Raw genomic sequence first — 19,122 nt, forward strand, 5'->3', positions numbered from 1 at the left:
TTCATGTAAAGTTTGAATTGATGTTCATATAAAGATCCCATTTATTGCATATTTTGCCAGAGGCTTCTATTCTGAGACTGCATGAAAGCTAGAATTCTAAATGCCATCATTGCACACACACACACACACACACACACACAACCCTGAGCTATTTAAGCCATTAAGTTCTTTTTGAAGGAAGAGATAGATGCCCAATTGAAGCATGACATTTTGACCCAAAGGCCCATTTCAAAATGAAGTAGATGCTTCACATCCATATTTGTATCTCTTTTATCCTTTTGAATAAAAAGATGGTTATATTTAGCTATGGAGTCACTGTTAATTGGCTATTTTAGTTTTGGAGGAGAGTCGGTTCATTTGATGGAGAGATGGTGAGGACAGAACATTTTATTGACAAATGTTTGAGTGAGTAGATGGGCTTCGCTGATGACTTAATCCAGTTGTTAAAATGACTGAACACACCAACCCTGAATCTATTATATTTTTACATAATGCAGAAGTCTCATACCCTAGTGGAAGGCATCCTGTCTTCCCTGGAGGACTGGACATTGGGAGAACATGGAAAGTGCAATTAAAAGACAAGTGTCAGCTGCCTAAGCCAGTAGTATTTTGCCCATGAACTTCCATCTAGGCTGCCCAGTAGAAACACTTATGGATCTCTTCAAAATCACTGGCCCTCCCTAGACCAGTGGTCCTCAGTCTCCAGCATGATCAGCATTCCCTGGATGGCTTATTAAAACACAGATTTATGCCTCTCCCCTTGCCCCATTCCTGATTCAGTAAGTCTGTGATGGGGTCTGAGAATTTGCATTTCTAAGGAGTTCCCAGGTGATACAGATGCTGCTGGTGCAGAGACCACACGGTAAGAAATGCAGCTCTAGGGAACTTGAACCTGCATCTCTGAGATGAGGGCCCTGCGCTGGTGTAGTTCAGTATCACAGGTGATTCTAATGAACGGTCAGGGACAAGAACCACTGGGAGCGCCTCCCCCCACTAATAGAGAGTGAAAGGTACTGTTGTCATTTCTAGCTTCCTCTTGTTTACTTTTAGGTTGAGATGTTAATGGGGCCCCAAAAGACCACAGGGAAGAGAAAAACATGGAGATGCTAAAGATTGGCTGATTCACAAGCTAGATATCCAGCCATCCCCGGTAATCAAAGATAAGTCCTGTCTGCATTGCCTTCTGTAGTCCTGTGCTTATTTTGGAATAAGCCAGTGTTTTTCTAACGTTTCCCCAGCAGAGTGAACATTTGGGTAGGTTGCTGATGGATTTGGTTTAACCACCACTTCTCAAACTTGATGGTACATTGAAATGGGGGAGGAGGGACGGGATTTTAAAACACTGATGCCCGGTCCGTCGTCAGGGATTTATATTTAAATAGCACAGGGTATGGCTGAGCATAAGGATTTTTGAACTCTCCCTGGGTAGTTCTAATATGCAGCAAAATTTGAGAACCACTGTAAACAGTGACTCTGGACAAACACAGGGTGATTTGCTTGGGTAGCCAATCAACTTTGGGATGGTTCCTGCAGGGACAGAGCTGGCAGATTAGCTTTTGAAACCATTGCCACAAGTCAGACATCTTCAGAGGAAATGTGGCAGTGCTTTCCTCGGTATTGCCTAGCAAAGGGGATGCAGAGGACAAGGAGGGATCGTGAACTGGTGCTCTCAGGCTTTGGGCCAGATTTCATAGAGGCCCAGTCCAAGTCTGATGGTGTGCAAGTATATCCCTGTCACAAAGGAAAAACAGGTGACCGGTAGCACTCTGCTTGAATTCCTCTCAGAAAAAGAGGAAGATCCCTTCGATGCTTTCTTCAAAGGTCAAAATCTATTCTTCCAAAGTACAGATATCTGAAAGTATCACAGCGTTCACACAATTTCCCCCTTTTCCCTTTTTTCCTCCCACTTTTATCTTTTTGTCCTTACATTTATAAGGATAAATGGAAAGTGTTGCCCTGAGGCTTCATGACACAGAACCACCACGCCAGGCTTTTGGGGGGCATCGTGCAGTGAAAGATAGGAATCTGGTTTCTTTGTTCAGGGAGCTCCCCAGTTAGGGGAGATAAAATCTGAAGGTATCAAATGTCAAAAATATCAGGACAAAAGCAAGTACCAAATGCAGCCTGGCGTTCAGTGCTGTGGGAGCTTATGGGGACAATTACTCTGTGGGGACTGAGGTGGCCAGTGGCAGCATTGTGGGCTGAGAAGAGGCAACAGCCCTACGCGTAGGCAGCAGAAGTAGGATGTTGAAGAAGACGTGTCTTCTGAGAAGTCACGCGACTCAAAGGTACGGAGATGGGATTCCCAGGTGTGCTCCATGGACAGGGAGAGACCCGAACTGGGTACAGCAACTAATTTGTGTTGGAGAATAGTAGGAGCAAAGTGGTGGAGTTTGTTTATTTTTGTGAGGCCTTGAACATCAGGTAAGGAATGGGGACTAAAGCTGTAACCTGAGGAGAGACGAAGCCACGGTCAATTTTCTTCTTCCTCTGGGTTTTCTCCAGATTTTTCTAATGATGAAAATGGCATCATTATTATTAGATTAAAATATGAATGGTGTCTAACTACTGAAAACTACTGACTGACCCTAGATTTATTTTTTTCTGTTTGTTATTAGTTTGGAGCAGCTATAGGACTACCAACAGGCTTTGTAAGCAGGGCTCAGTAGCTGCTATGGAAAAACATCCTAGCTTTCTGCGATATTCCTGGGTTTTTGTTTATTTTTATGACACATTTAGCTAGGTTTTAAGTATCACATGATGTGGAAATAACTTGTTGAAAGCAAAAAAACCAACAACAACAACACAGTTTTATGTAGGTATTTAATCTTATCTCCATGGAATAAGCCCACATTCCAAATTGCTCAGGGGCTCGCCTGGATCTTAAGAATTTTCTAAAACTGAACTCAGTCAAATGGATGTAAATAGAGACTGTTGTATTTTAGCAGCTGAGGTAAGCTTGCTTCCAGATTCGACAGACTTGTTGCGAATCATCATTTGGTAAAATAAGCATCCAGAAAGCTTCATCCTAACTAGGATCACTCTGTAGGAAAATGGTGGCATCAGCCACCTTCCTCTAGCTAACTCAGGTTCCCCGTCACTCTAACTGTTCAAGTGTGTGTTAGGCAAATATTTTCTTCTCCATCACTTTGTTAGTGCTTCCAGCACTGAACAGACTCCTGACACCATACTCTTGCCTTAGAACGTGAGCATTTAAGAGCCCTCCATAACTGACTCTCATTGTTTCACTTGGTTGGCTTCTGTTTAGGCTTGGGTCTCTGAGCACTTCCTGTGCAATAACTCTAGTCAGAAAGGATCTTGAAATTATATTATATGAGGGACCAGTTAAAGGAACTGGTGAAAGCAAAGAAGAGTTAATAACATGCCCTGAGTTCACAGATTTTGCCTATGTGCAAGATTAAAAGCTCCTTGAGAATGGGGCTGTCTCAGTGTTTATTACGAGTCTCTGGAATTAAATGTCAAGTCAAAAACATTATAATTTTCAAAAAAGCTCATTCTGTAGAGGATGCCTAAGCAGCCAAGGCTTTTATGTTTCTTCTTGATTATGAAGTACAGATGCCTCTCTTTGAGGCAAAATCTTCCCTTGAAATTACTACTGATGCAACATCAGACCAAGAGAAATCTCGAGACAGAGGGACACATATCCTTTGGGTTCTGGCTTCTGTGCTGCTCACAGCTTTTCTGTAGAAGGCAAGGAAAAGCTGGACATGACCCTGGAAGACTTTTCATATGTCTGTCTGTTATCTAGTGTAAGTAGGAAATACATAAATGTGGTCCCCAGCATAACTGAAGACAAGCTCCATGGTTACATGTTTCCAGGAAAGACTTCTTTATTGTTGATTCTTTCAGATGGAGCCCAGGCTGAGACCATTCTTGTGTTTTACTTTACCTGAGGGTGGATTTTTTTTCTCTTTTAGGCAATCTTAGGATATAGTCCTTCAGGGTTTCTACCATTCGATAGGGGTCTGTACTCTAGCTCTAAACCCCAGGAGGACCCCAGGCCTTGCATCTTCTTATAGTTTATCTGTTAACATCTCCTAGCCCCGCCTCCATCCTGGGTAGAGAACTCAGAGCCTAGTGCTGGCTTTTGGAATTTTCTTCACTTTCAGGAGAGTTCATTTGTATATCTATAGAAAGTATTGGCTATATATTATCCAATTCTCTTGGCTGCTATGTAATGAAATGGTGTTCAGGTGATCTATTTTGTCATATTGCTAAATGGAAGCCTTAGACTTCCTCCTTTTTCTTTTAAGTAAAAATTTTTAACTTAAAGTTTAACATACATACCAGAAAGTGAATAGGTCATAGGTGCTGAGCTCATTGAATTTTCACAAACTGCACAGGCTGTGTGTCTGTCACCCGTGTTAAGCTACAGAACCTCAGAAGGCCACTAGGGTCCCCCACTCATTACACCCTACCTCTCAGAGGTAACACAGTTGTGACTGCTATCACTGAGCTATGTATCCATGGAATCACAGAATGTATCCCTTTCTTTTTCTCATTTTCTACGTGAAATTCATCTATGTTTTTGTGAGCCGCATAGTTATTCTATCAGATGTATAGTAGATCGTTATACGAATATGCTAAAATTCATCCTTCCACTCTCAATGGACGTTGGGATTATTTCAAGGTTTTGAGCGTTGTGGGCGCACTTGTCCATGTATTTCGGTACACGTATGTGTGCATTTCCGCTAGGTCTATCCCAGTGGGGTTGCTGGGCATGCAGCAGGCGTGCTTTGGCCTTACCGGATACTGCCTAGTGGTTTTCCAGAATGACTGTACCAGTTTATACTATCCGCAACAGTGCCTGAGAGTGCCAGTTGCTGCGCAGGCTTGCCAACACTTAGTGTTAACAGAGACCATGGAAGCTGTAAGTTAATGGAATGACATTTTTAAAGCGCTGCAAGTAAAGAACTGTTACCCTAGAATTCTGTACCGAGACGGCCAGCCTCACTTCTCCATATATCCCATCTCTCCCAGCTGCCTGCTGGCTCTGAATTCCTGTTTGTGCCTCCCAATTCCCTTGAGAGTGACAGAGGCTCTGCTCAGCTTCTTTGCCCTTAGCAGGGCTTTCTGCTTGGCTTCTCAGCCTTCATGTGTGCAACTTTTGAGTCAGCAGGTGCCTTGAGGGGAGAACAAGAATAGAATGTCCTGCTCAACTCAGTGTGCTGTTCGTCTCGCTGATACCTTGCTCTTCAAATCCTATCTGCCTTGGTAGCTCACCTATGCTTTCACAGAGATTTTTATTGTTTTAATTTTATCTGGCTATTTTAATTTTATTTTGTTGTTTCTCAGTAAGAAGATACAAGCTAGTTCATTTCAGCTGGCATTGTGATGCCCAGATTTACTCTTTACTCTTTTATTAGAACTTTTCCAGGGGTGCCGGGGTGGCTCAGTCAGTTAGGCCTCTGACTTTGGCACAGGTCATGATCTCATGGTTCATAAGTTTGAGCCCCGTGTCAGGCTCTGTGCTGACAGCTCAGAGCCTGGAGCCTGCTTTGGATTCTATGTTTTCCTTTCTCTCTGCCCCTCGCCCACTCATTTTCTTTCTCCCTCTCTTTCTCTCTCTCAAAAATAAATAGACATTTAAAAGAACTTTAAAAAAAAGAACTTTTCCAGTAATTTTTAACCCCAAAGTTATATCAGCCTAAACAAGATGGCTTCCTTTTGACACCCTGAAATCATCTAACCTACTACAAGTCAGTGTTTTTGCCCAAGTATTTTCTATTAACATAATTGCCTCAGATAGGAAGCATCTATTTGATGTTTTTGTCTTATCACTTTTATTTTAACTACTGTCCTCTATAAGATCCTGTTTACCCTCACTGCTTTTGTATACCTCCCCAACCACCTTTTTGGTCTTTGCCTGGTTATAAGCACATAGCTTTATGAATTTCAAAGATTTGCTTTAAAAGAGAGATTCCTCAAGTTAATATGTGACCTGTCCTTAGCAGGTATGGAACATTTTTTTTTTTTTTGAAAAAACAAGACCAAAACAAAAACCAAGATATCATCATGGAAGCAGCACCCTGATTAAGAAATGGATTGTTTTCAGTAGCCCAGGGGCTTCTTACATGACTGCTTTCAGCTACTGTCTCTACCACCAAGGATCCTCTTATAGGCTCAGTAGTGTCCCCCCGACCTCACGGTTCACATGTGAAACCTAATCCCCAGTATTCCTGAATATGATTGTAGTTAAAGATAGGGTCCTTAAAGTAGTAATTCAGGTTCAATGATGAAGAGGAGATTAGGACACAGACTCGCACAGAGGAGAGACCGTGAAAAGATACAGGGAGAAGTGGCCCATCTGTGAGCCAAGGAAAGAAGCCTCAGAAGAAATAAACCTTATTGACACCTTAACTTGGACTTTCAGCCTCCAGAACTGTGAAAAAATAGATTTCTTCTGTGTAGGTCACCTAGTCTAAGGTACTTTGTTATGCAGTTTATGTACAATCTAGAATTACCCTGAATCTAAAACCAGACTAAGATAGTACCAAAAAACAACAAAACAAAAACAAACAAAAGCCACACAAAACCCCCTGAAATCTAATATTCCTTATGAATATAATCACAAACACCCTTAACATAATATTAACAAATAAAATTTAGCAATATATAAAAATAAGCCTGACCAAATAGAGCTTATTTCAGGAATGCAGGTCTGCTTCAATATTTGAAAATTACCCAGGGTAATCCACAATATTAACAGGCTGAAGATGAAAAATCATATGTCAATATCAACTGAAGCAGAAAAAGCATTTGGCAAAATTCAATACCATTCATGATCAACAACTTTCAGAAAAACAGTATGAGAGAAACTTCCTCAATTTGATAAAGAATATTTATTTTAAAAAATCCTGTAGCAAGCATACTTAATAGTGAAAGACAAAATACTTCCCTGTTAAGATAAAAAACTAGACAAGGATATCACTTTCATCATTCTTATCCAATGTCCTACTGAAAGTTCTACCCAGTGCAATAAGGCAAGAAAAGGAAGGAAATGAAAGGCATACAGATTGGAAAGGAAGAAATAAAACTGTCCCATGTCACAGATGACACGATTTTCTAAGGAGAAAATCTCAACACTTCTACACAAAACTCTTAGCACTATTAAGTTCAGCAAGGTCACAAAATACTAAGATTAAGACACAAAATTCAATTGTACTCATATATACTATCGATTAACACATGATCATTGAATTTAAAAATATAATACCACTTATAATGGTTCAAAAAATATTAAATACTTCAAGGTAAATGTAACAAAACACATATAGGACTTGTATGCTGAAACTATAAATGCTAATGAAAGAATTCCAAGGAAATTTAAGTAAATGGAGAGGCCACGTTCATGAATTGAAAGACTCTACATGGTAAAGATGTCAAATCTGTCCAAATTTATGTGCAGATTTTACACAATTCCTATCAAATTCTAGCAAAATTGTTTGTAGTTCTGGACAAGATTATTATACAATTTATATGGAAAGGTAAGAAACAAGAATAGCTGAAACAGTTCTCTGAAAATGGAATTTAAGTGGGAGGAACCAATCAATCCTCTTTCCAGAATCATCATATGGCTACAGTAATCAGGACTGTGGTATTGTCAGAAGGATAGAGACATAGATCAATGGAACAGAATAGATTTCAGAAAGAGACTCTCAAAATATGCCCAACTTTTTGACAAGGATACAAAATTCAGTTCACTAGAGGAAAGAGCCTTTGCAACAAACATGCTTGCGGGAGCATTTGGACATCCAGGGGCAAAAAATGAACCTCAACCCAAGTATTACACTTTTTACAAAAGTTAACTCAAATTTAATCATAGACTTAAATGTCAAATATAAAACTATATGACCTTTAGGGAAAAAGCACAGGAGGAAATCTTCGAGATCTAAGGCTAGGCAAAAAGTTCTTAGACTTGATATAAAAAGCATGATCCATAAAAGGAAAACTTGGTAAATTGGATTTCATCAAAATTAAAAACTTTTGCTCTACATAAGACTCTGTTAATAGGAGGAAAATACCGATAACAAACTGACATAAAATATTTGCTAATCAAATATCTGACAAAGGACTAGTATCTAAAATGTATAAAGAATTCTGAAAACACAACAGTAAAAAAGGAAACGAAATAAGCACGAAAAGGACAAAAACCATGAACAGATATTTCACCAAGGAAAATAAACAGATGGCAAATAAACACATGTTCAGCATCATTTAGCCATTCAGAAAATCCAAATTAAAAACATGAGATAACACTATATATCTATCGGAATGTCTAAAATAAAAAAAAAAAAATAGCAACACTATCAAATGCCAGTAAGAATTAGGAGAAACTAGATCATACATATATTGTGGATGGGAGTATAAAATAGTACAGCCACTCTCAAAAACATTATGGCAGTTTCTTAAACAATTAAACAGAGACCTACCGTATAACCTAGTAATGCCACTTCTGAGCATTTACCCCAGAGAAATGAGAACCTATGTTCACATTAAAGCATTTATACAAGTGTTGATAACAGTTTCATTAATAATATCCATAACCTAGATACCCTTTCAATGGATGAATGGTTAAACCAACCTTGGTACATCCACAGCATGGAATACTACTCAGGATTAAAAATTAACAAACTGTTGATACAATAATCCTGATAACTCTCAAGTGAATAAGGCTGAGTGAAAATGCCTAATCCCCAAAGTTTGCATACTTTATGAGTCCATTTATATAACATCCCTAAAATGACAAATTTATAGAAATGGAGCACAGACTAGTGGTTGCCAAGGATTAAGGAGGGGTGGGAAGAGGAGGGACAAGGATGTGAGAATAAAAAGTGGACATGAGTGGTCCTTGTGGAGGTAGAAATGTTCTGTATCTTGACTGCATCCATATCAATATCCTGATTGTGATACTATAGTTTTGCAATGTGTTGCCATTTGGGGAAAACTGGGTGAAGGGTACATGAGATCCTTCCGTATTATTTCTTACAAACTCATGTGAATCTGTAACTATCTCAAAATAAATTTAAAAAATCAACCAGTAAAACACAAAAAGATACATCAGTTGTGCTAATGTTGAGAAACACTGATCTAGAAGGAAAGCCAGATATAACAAATGAGGAAGCTAAGAAGGCCTGTGAACCCGGTTGGGAGGAAAATCAAGGAAGGGTTCACAGAATTCATCACATTTATATTGAACCTTGAAGAAAAGGTTTCCAGGAGCAGAAGATAGGGGGAAATTTTTTTTGTTGTGAAGAATGGTCAAAGGATATAACATGGTGTCTCAAGGTATCCAGTAGGCAATGAGGAGATAGTCTGGGGCCTAGATTAAGTGTAATGTTGAATAAGAATAAGTGCTGAGTTTCAAATGCCAAGCTCTGAGTTATAAATGTAATCAATACTTCTAGCAAGGAAGTAAAGCTACTCCTATATCCTCTTTTTTTTTTTTTTTTTTTTTTTTTTAAGAGAGAGACTGAGATTGAGTGCTTGCGAGCAGGGGAGGGATAGGGAGAGAGGGAGACAGAGGATCTGAAGCGGGCTCTGTGCTGACAGCAGAGAGCCCAATGCTGGAATCAAACTCACAAATGGAACGTGAGATCATGACCTGAGCCAAAGTCTGACGCTCAACTGAAAGAGCCACCCAGGCGCCCCTCCTACTATATTACTGGCACACAGCTTCAGGAGAAGAGAGAGAGTAACAGACCACCTACTGACCACTCCAGTAGGCCAAATAAACCTAGCAGTATTGAGCCAGGGCTGCTTGACAGCTAGGGTTCACTCAGGCTCTCATAGACAGTGAGTAGCATGATCTGACCTTGGTTTCAGCAATACATCGGATGGCTGTCTGACACCTGCATTAGAAAGGAGAGGTCAGAGACAAAGAAGACAGGAAATGATGAAGTCCTGCACTGGGAAAATGGAAAATGGAACAGAAAGATTAGGGTAATGAACACATTTCAGGGAACTTAAAGACACCTGGCTTGGGAAGAGAAGTCTGAGCTAATTCTGAATTTCCTAGTCCGAGATGGAGGTGCCACATCTCAGGACTCAGGATGTCCCTTCCTGAGATAAAAACACTGGAAAGAGAAACAAATGGGGAGGGAGGAATATGAGTTATTTGAGATATGTGACGTCTGAGGTGCTGCTTGCAATGTCCAGGAGATAGCCAGAGATTGGTTCTATAGTTTGGGAGAGAGAATCAGGCTGAAGACAACGTTGGAGGTTGGATGAGGTCACTTCAGTGAGAAGAGAATAGGCTCAAGAACAGATCATGGGAGAATATCAACATTCAGGTTAGAGAAAGGGTTGGAAGAGAAGAGACCAGAGATGCAGAAAAAAATCTAGAAGACAAAACTCTGAAGCTCAGGGGAATCACGCGGAGGACATTATACATAGTAGAGCCCAAGAGCTGCAATGAAATCCTTTGGGGTCAGACATGGGAGAAGGGGATCCAGTGGGACACTTAGGCAAAGTCATTGCAGAGGAGGACCTGGAAATAGCTGGATGTGAAGGACTGAGGGCGCGGTAAGGAGCCAGGCTGGAAGTATGCCACCAGATGCCACTGGACTTTCAGTTTTTCAGCAGAATTTGTAATATTATGATTACAGTTATTTTCCTGCCACTAATTTTCTTGCACATGGTGAATTGTTCTCTGGCATCACTTTAATCGTTATATATGTTTGCAAAGAAACCAAAACTAGTAGAGCCACAGGGAATAACTGAGTGGCGGGAAAGCCTTTTACCAGAGAATTGGTCATTTTTAATTCAAATCATTTAATATATATGTTGTTGAAACTCAGTTTCTGTTATTGGAAACTGAATATTTGTGGGTAAATGGAAATTTGCATTTTAGCTTTGAACGTTGTTTTGATTTCAGAACTAGGTTAAGGAATTTGTGTGTGTATGTGTACTTCATGAAAATTATAAATTTTGTGTTTTCCAATAGTTGATTAAGCTCTCTTAATGAGTTCTGCTTTCAATTGCATGCCTGTGAGTCTTCCAGAAAAATACTTTTGTTTCACAACCTCTGGGAATACCATGCTGTTGCAGAATATGAGATTTTAGAGGCCGAAACTAACCTGGTAGAAATTCAAATCCATCTTTTATCTTTTAGATAAAAGCCTTTGAAATCCTTTTAGTGTGAAGTTATCAGCAGGCTTGAGTCTCATATAACCTCATTACTAACCCAAGGATTATTCGGGATGCATGGAGAGCAATACTCAGTGGCTGAAACTCCTTTTTTTATCAATTCTACAGCCCAGTGATAAGCCACATGTGGTCCACCTCGTTCTGCTTGGGAAATGCTGCCTGCTTGCCTTGGAGATCACAATACACATTCAAGGCTCTCCTAAGTTGTGCTCTGAAGAAACCTGTTCCACTTTATTTGAATATTTCCAAAACTTATTTAACTACAGAACCTTGTTTTACATTAACATTTCATAACTCACCCAGGGGTTTTGTAAGATAAGAAGTGGGATGGATACTTCTAAGAGACTGACACTTCGGATCTGAGGTTGCTGCTGCTGGAAATAATGGGATGTTCTCAAAATATCTTTGTTTTGAGGGTCAGATTTAGTGCGTGCAAGACAATTTTTTATCCAGCCTCATCACCGATCATTTTTGTTCCTCCCCCCTTCCCCCCCAGGATTTTAAGAATGAGCTTATTAAGTACTGGACTTTGGCATATCTTCCTCATTAGTTGTTATCTGTGCAGTGGAATAAATTTGCAATTAATAAATTAAAAGAGTTTGTTATGGGCATAAAAGTAAGAACAAAAAGTAGTTATATCAAGTTCACCAATTGTTACTCAAAGCTTACTGAAGATAAGAGAATTTAATACTTGGGGGACAAACCTGATTTCCAAAGCTGAAACCATATAATGATTTACTTATTCCATAAATGTATGATCTTATCTGCTCCAATTTACATTTGGAGCAGTTAAACCTCTGGCATCTGCTCCTGGTTCTGTATGAAGAGGAGACAGGAGATAAGAACATTCCTGTCTTTATTGCTTTTTTGAGCATCTCAAGGTGGGATGCAGTGGGAAAGGGGTACCTGTCATGGCCATAAGTGTCCAAGTCTGCTATCAAAGAAGTAAACCAGTCTTCTTTGGGAAATGTGGTAAATCCCTCAGGCCACTGGCCTCCATTTGTTAAAACCTGTCACAGGCTTAAAATCTTTTTTTAAAAATCAGAGAGCTGCCACCTGCTTCCCATCAGAAAAACAATCACTCCAATTCTAAAATATTTTAGGGCTTTGGGAGAATCATTTCCAGGTGCAAAATTGTCAACTTTTCCTGTGAGTTCATAGGGTGGCTGTACTTACTCGACTCCCAGAGAGCTCTCCAGGACCCTGAGCTAGCTAGGACTGCCTTGACCTGATTCCCACCAATAAAATTCTGGTCAGGGTACAGTGTGGGAACAGCATTTTGGGGAGGGCATTGACCAGACTCAGCCCAAGTACACCCACCAGTAGTGTAACCATTAAGAAAATCTCTGTCCATAGTGAGACTCAATCAGAGGTCACTCAGGTTCCTGTCAGGTGGGGAGGGGGGTGTTAGGAAGATTATTAAAACCCCTGGATTTTTATGACTCTCAAGATGTGTCAGTGTGGTCTGTATTAGCTCATTCTCAGGGCCTAAAATTCTCAAGCTTTCTTCTTTGGACATTAGTACTTTGGTTAAAAGCTGCCAAAATTGTGACAGAATCTGGTGGGGGGAATTTTTATTGCCTAATAAATAATATCATAGAAGGTCATAATTCCATATTAGCCACTAAATATCCAAAATGTATAAAGCATGCAAAGTGGAATCCAAGATATGGATGAAAAACAGCTCAGTGACATTTCTTAAGAATTATTCATTCTCTTTTTCATTCTGAAAGTGGAGCAGGAACATTCTCCTAAATCCCAGGCTTAGAAAGCTGAACACTGCCTAGAGGCCTTAAAGAATTACTTTGACAAAGCCATTTTTCTTTAGTCTTTAAATTTGAAAGAGAAAAATTCTCCATGGTAGTTTGGAAGAAATCTTAAGTTTTTGGATTCCTAAGACCTGGAGGGATGTCTAGAAACTTACATCATGGTCGGTCTTCATCTGCCATTTTAGAAGACACTGAAATCATACTAGGGAGCAATGATGCCCTTCCATTTCGGAACACCTTCATTATTGAGTTAGTTTTCTTCTGTAATAAATTCCAAGATCTAGCTATGCTCATTGTCAAGAAGTTCTTTCTTTTGGATAAAGTCATTTTCTGAAGATAAAATGAGTTGGTTTTTAATTATTCAGCCCTTACTTGGGAATAGCTGTTTCCAAAGCACGCACACACACACGCACACACACATGTGCCTCTGCTATAGTCTTTTAACTCTTTGAAGACCATTGTTACCTGCCTAACTTTTTGTTTTTAAACCCTGTGTTCTTTGAACTTTTTCACCCCTTTATCTTCCCCCAAATTTCTGATTCTCATATCCTAATCGTCCCTCCAGACCTCTCCTTCCCTAAAAATAAAAAGCAATACAGTGGCAAAATTTGTTGAAAGGCAAAGAGTCATACCACTATATCTTGGTTTATGGGGATGACGACGGGCCAAGAGACCAATATTCTTCAGAAGGCTCTCTTCCTACCATGGCGAAGCGCATCTCTCCAAGGACGTCTTTGGGATTGGACGTAAACTCAACACAGTATACATCTCATGTGCTGTTAAATCTCTTCAGGACTTGTAATGTTGACCCTTCTGTTGTTTCACTTCCAGGCAGGTCGGGTTAACATTTCCCATCTCAATTGAAACATATTTTTTCTCTGTTGGCAGAGACCAGATACTGCTACACTCAGCATACAATGGAAGTCACAGGAAACAGCATCTCTGTCACCAAACGCTGCGTTCCACTGGAAGAGTGCTTGTCCACTGGCTGCAGAGATTCTGAGCATGAAGGCCACAAGGTGTGGGCAACAAAGCAAGTGACCGGTACAGCATAGTTAGTCTTCCTCCACCACAGATGCACGCCCATGCTCATGAGCCAATTCCCATTCCCTGGTGTAACCTGGCTTTTGAGTACTTTTATACCATTATGAGAAGATTCTCCTTTCCTGTTTGCTCTAAAAGAATAAAAATGTACAGCAGAGCATAGGAAAACCGGTTTAATTATGTAAACACAACACCAAGAGGATATTGAAAGTTGTAATCCCTTCCTTTCCTCAGAAGAAAGTAGTAAAGCCACTGGAAGGAAGAGGAATGAGGGATCAGTTACATCCTCACGATAAAGCATTGCAGATGTAGCAACAATTCATTCAGCTGAGGATGGCCACGGCAGTTGAGCATCAATAATTATCTGTGAAGTGAGGCTCATGTCTTTATTGGAATGCTGATTTGGGGACGGTATCCATTGGCTCCTGAATAATTTGATTAGGTGATCAGAGAACCATCTCCTTATGGGTTGGCTCCCTCTTAAACTCTATCTGGTGCCTATATGGAAGCACTCAGTATAAAGTGAACTTCAAGTGCAGCCCTGAAGGAGAATATAAAGAACCAGAGAAATGCAGCCTGACTTGTGGTTGGAGTGGAGAATGCCCCCGACTCTCCTGCTGATGGTTCAGAGCTGGCTCCACATATAATCTTGTATATCAGGCAGGCCTTGGCCTTTATTTGGAGTTAGCTCACTTCTCCCCATCAGGCTGCCTTCCTGGTGTCAGAAGCAACTTCTACTCTCAGTACCCTGGAGCGGCACGTTTAGTAGGGGCTTCAAGAAGACACCTAATTTTCAAGCAACTTGTGAAATACAGTAAGAATTAAATTTTAAAATATAGTATACCAACTTGATCCTGGTTTGAAATATAAAAGCTATGTTCAAGGGTTTTACCTACCTCTCACCCCACTCCCAGAAAGCTAGGCTCTCAGGCCTTATTGTGCTGCTTTACCATGGATCAAGTTAAAGATCAGAGAAGTAACATCATGTGCAAAGGTCACACGGCTGGTAATTCTGTCTGACAGAATTCAAACTCACTTCTGACCTTCAGTTTCTCTCCTCAACATTATAATGTCTCCCTAGCCCATGTCAACTGTGACAAGACTCAAATCCCTGCAAGATAATGACTGAATAGGATATTTGCCATCAGACAATTTTTCAAATATTATGGCGCATATGGGCTACTCGAGGATCTTGTTAAAATGCAGATTCTGATTCACTAAATTTGGGGCAAGGTTTGAGATTCTGCATTTCTAATGGGCTCCAGGTGATGTGGAAGCTGCTAATCTGTACTTTGTGTAGCCATGGCACCAAGTAATTTCTGTCAACAATCCTTTAGATTTCTTTCTTTCTTATGGCCCATGAATAAAGTTGGATAAAGCAGGAGTAATTGCATTAATGCAAACCCTTCAAACTTTAACTCACCCGCAAGAATGGTGATAATTATATGGACAGTTCTAATGAAAGCAAATAGTTCAGTTTAAGTTGGGTTGTTTCCACTTCATGTACAATGTGAAAATTTGGCAAGTGAAAGTTTACCCTCTGAACAGCTTCCCCAAGTAGTCAGAAAGGGTTTCTTTGAGATAGGAGGGTATTAGAATCCCCATTACCCAGGTGGAAAAGCTGAGACCTAGGAAGGTTATAAAACCATGTAATAAGCATGTGATGGGATGTCAAAAGCAGAACTCATGTTCCTGGAAGCTGAGTCCAGGGTTGTTTTTTTTTTTTGGCCACATTGCTTCCAGATGAAATCTCATCCCACTTCCTTAAATGCAGGGTCGGTGCCTCTTTTGTAGAACAGGTCACTTTCATTTCAGTCTTACTGTGAGGGAGACAGTTCCTTCCAAATTCCCTGCCTCCTTCCAAGATCTGCCAGCTTCTCATCACCCTTCTGTTTCTCTTCCTTTCTTTCAGGTCTGCACTTCCTGTTGTGAAGGAAATATCTGTAACTTGCCACTCCCCCGAAATGAAACCGATGCCACATTTGCCACAACATCACCCATAAATCAGACAAATGGGCACCCACACTGCATGTCAGTGATCGTGTCCTGCTTGTGGGTGTGGTTGGGACTCACATTATAGCAGCTCAAAGACGCCATGTATAGTAGCAATCCATGGGGATCTCCATGGTCCATAGTCATGCATGAGTCGTTGGCTTGACAATAGTTACACATGGGAAACCACAACACTCACAGATGTCTTCACAGCCAAGCATCGCCATTTATCATGAGGAACAAGCGTTGTGTCAGTGTAGTCATTTCAAGTCCAAGACCTCATCAAAGCCAGCCTGCCCCCCAAATAGACCCTGAGTCGTATACCACGAACCTTTCTTTTCACTCCAGGAAATAGTTCTGCATTTATTGATGTCTGAGTCTCTTTATTTGGAATACATGCATGAGCCACAAGAGGTCCTGGGACCCTTGAGATGTTAGATGATATGTTATGTGGACATGCACAGATGTGTGTGCTTCAGGAAAAAGGTAAAGACCACTGGTTTGGATATGACTTTATTTATAGCTTTAGAATTTTAAAACTTTGATTCCAAAAGGAACAGACTGTTTCCTTGGAGACTCTGACTGAGTCCCTAAAAAAGTAGTATGCAGTTGTCCATTTTAATTTTCCCAACATTTTTCTCCCAGTGGTGGGAATCCTATTCCCTCTGCTCTCTGTGGGAAATAAAAGGCAATCATAAATTTGTTGTATAGGGGGACGGCTAGCTGGAGAAAGATTTTTCCCAACTTAATGGAACTATTATCCATAAAGTACCTTGCATAGCCTTGCACTAAAATTGGTGAGATTGACCTTGATTTGGCACCTCATTGTGCTCCATGAGATCCTGGGTTCTACCTGGGCCAAAGGGTATCCAAAGAGTCCCAAAGCAGGATGGAGTTTTCTCCAGTCATGGGTCTATTCAGGCATAGATAATCTAAGGAGAGAGAGGATATCAGAATGAAAGGAAAGAGACATGTGCAGGTTGACCCGAGTTCACCGCGAGGGCCCAATCAGTAGCTTAGTCAGATTGTCCTTCTGCACTTCATACTGCCAGAGAGCCCTCGGGGTTCTTCCTCTTTCAAATCCTCAGTGACTTTAGGGAGAAGGTTCTACACTACATTATCTCAAGACTGATAGGGAAGGAAGACATAATATCCTAGAATGAGAAGGAGGTAAGCCGGTTGGGTGATGGTGAGACTAGTAAGGAGACCCAGGGGGAGTTTTTCTTTTAGGTGATTGCTTTTGAAGTAGATGGTAAAATTTTTGCCATCCTTCCTGTATTTTTTGGCCTGAGTTACAACTTTTTCTTCTTCCTTGTAAATCATTTATACAATATTTATTTTTGTATGGGGTAACTAGAAACTAAAATATATTGTAAAATATTCTTTATTCTAAACAAAATGACTGAATTAGAATACTTATTTTTCAACAGTGGTAGAGCCTGTAATATATGTTTGTTGAAGGTTATCTATAATACTTGCACCAGTGTTGAAAAATATTAACTTATGTTTGAGCAAGAGTAATGTGTTGGCCTCAAGGGTTTCACTCATTGTTTCGTCAGTGGTGTTGTCCCAGAAATGTTCAGGTGGTGACGATCACTGGTATGAGTTTCTCTGCAGGGTTATGGGGCATATTTTCATGAAATTGGGTGGAGCCATTGCTGATAAACAGGAGAGCATTGTCAGGGTCCATCTGCCCTGCACTGGAAAATGTCTGTGGCTCATAAAATGAGGCCCCCTCAGGGATTACCAAATATGAACTGAGAGCGGTAACTCTGATACAAAGTAATCTAAATTGCATCAAATGGCCTTAAATCAGAGTTTGGTAGGCTTATCAATACTTTGCTTATAACTGGGGTGAGAGAAGTAGAGGGAGAGAAAGCAAGATATTTACTAAGCACCTCTTATGTGGCAGGCACTATGCTAAGCACTTTATATATGTATGTATGTATTAAGTCCTGTAAAACCTGCAAGCACCCTGAAAGGAATATTACTAGTATTTTCACTTTACAGATGAAGGTACTAAGGCTCTAAGAAGCTCAATAACACGAAGCCTTTCCCTCCCTATTTAAGTTATATAGGTTGAGGTGGGATTGAAGAGTGCAGGGACAATGGAATTACCACCCCTAGGAAAACTTCCAGACCTGACCATGGGAATTTGACCCTCTGATCATGTGGAGTTTGTCTAGTCCTGCCTCTGCAGGATGCCATTTGTGTGGGTCCCCTAGATGGTGTTTTTTCTTTAAGGGGTGGAGGTACAGCTTCCTAGTTCATTCCTCTTGCTAAAAGAGGTAACAGGTCAATTGCTATAATTGCTAGAAATGCTTTAAGACAGTGAAAACTTGATGTTGTACATATCTACAAGTACCATTTTTTGTGCATGGCCACTCTCCACTGATACCTGCCAAGTACTGCATGCAATTTGAGTGAGAGACAGAATCCAAATGCTGGTTCTTAATCATAAAGCGACCACTCCAGAGCTTCCCTGTCTGGTGTGCAGGGACCAAGTCCACAGTGATGTGAACTCATCTGCCACCCGGGGGATCACTGCAAACTCTACACAGATTTGACTGCATGCACCTTGAGTGCCTGTCAGAATGGCTGACGTTTCATTCTCTTGAAAGAAAGTGGTTGGCTCACCTTCCCCAGCCTCAAGAAGCCAAGGAAGGGCCATTCGTGTGGAAGGCCCAGGACTGGTCATCCATCTGACTTTTATACCACATTAAACTTTCCCTCAAATCCCACCGTTGGTGACGGCTTGAAGTGCAAACAGCCATGATGTGTACATTAACCTATGTGCCACTTATTTATTTTCAGACTCCCCATAGCATTCATGTCAATAGAGATTAATGCCTAAATTTTGTAAATATTGTACATTTTGTAAATCAATGAATAAAGGTTTTAAGTGTATCTCATCAGGCTCCTCCCTGTAAATGTACATGTCAATCAATGATTAAGGCATTCAGGTTATGTATAAGGCGTAGGGCTTAGGATCACAGGGAACTTCCTTCCAAGAGCACATTTTCTCGTTGTACAGACAAGACATACACGCATGAAAAGATACAAGACAATTCACTCATGCCAAATGATTCATGTAGACAGTAAGTGCTGCAGAAAATCAAAGAGGGAAAGATTACCAGACTTTTTAATC

At 40.5% G+C, this 19,122-nt stretch overlaps 1 protein-coding gene across 6 annotated transcripts in view; it reads left to right on the forward strand.

Annotated features, from left to right (window-relative positions):
* LYPD6 (LY6/PLAUR domain containing 6) overlaps positions 1-18,881 on the forward strand; it is a 123,942-nt gene extending 105,061 nt beyond the window's left edge. For 5 of the 6 annotated variants that reach the window (XM_003990754.6, XM_019838090.3, XM_006935277.5 and 2 more), the window contains 2 exons: positions 13,827-13,957; positions 15,895-18,881. In XM_003990754.6, the coding sequence (XP_003990803.1) occupies positions 13,827-13,957; positions 15,895-16,062 (299 nt within the window). In that variant the 3' untranslated portion in view covers positions 16,063-18,881. Of the gene's footprint in view, positions 1-13,826; positions 13,983-15,894 lie in introns of all 6 variants that reach the window. The other variant, XM_019838092.3, reaches the window with a different exon arrangement.
* Positions 18,882-19,122: the final 241 nt, after the last annotated feature.

This window comes from Felis catus, chromosome C1, assembly GCF_018350175.1.
Source record: "Felis catus isolate Fca126 chromosome C1, F.catus_Fca126_mat1.0, whole genome shotgun sequence".
NCBI classification, from domain to species: domain Eukaryota; kingdom Metazoa; phylum Chordata; class Mammalia; order Carnivora; family Felidae; genus Felis; species Felis catus.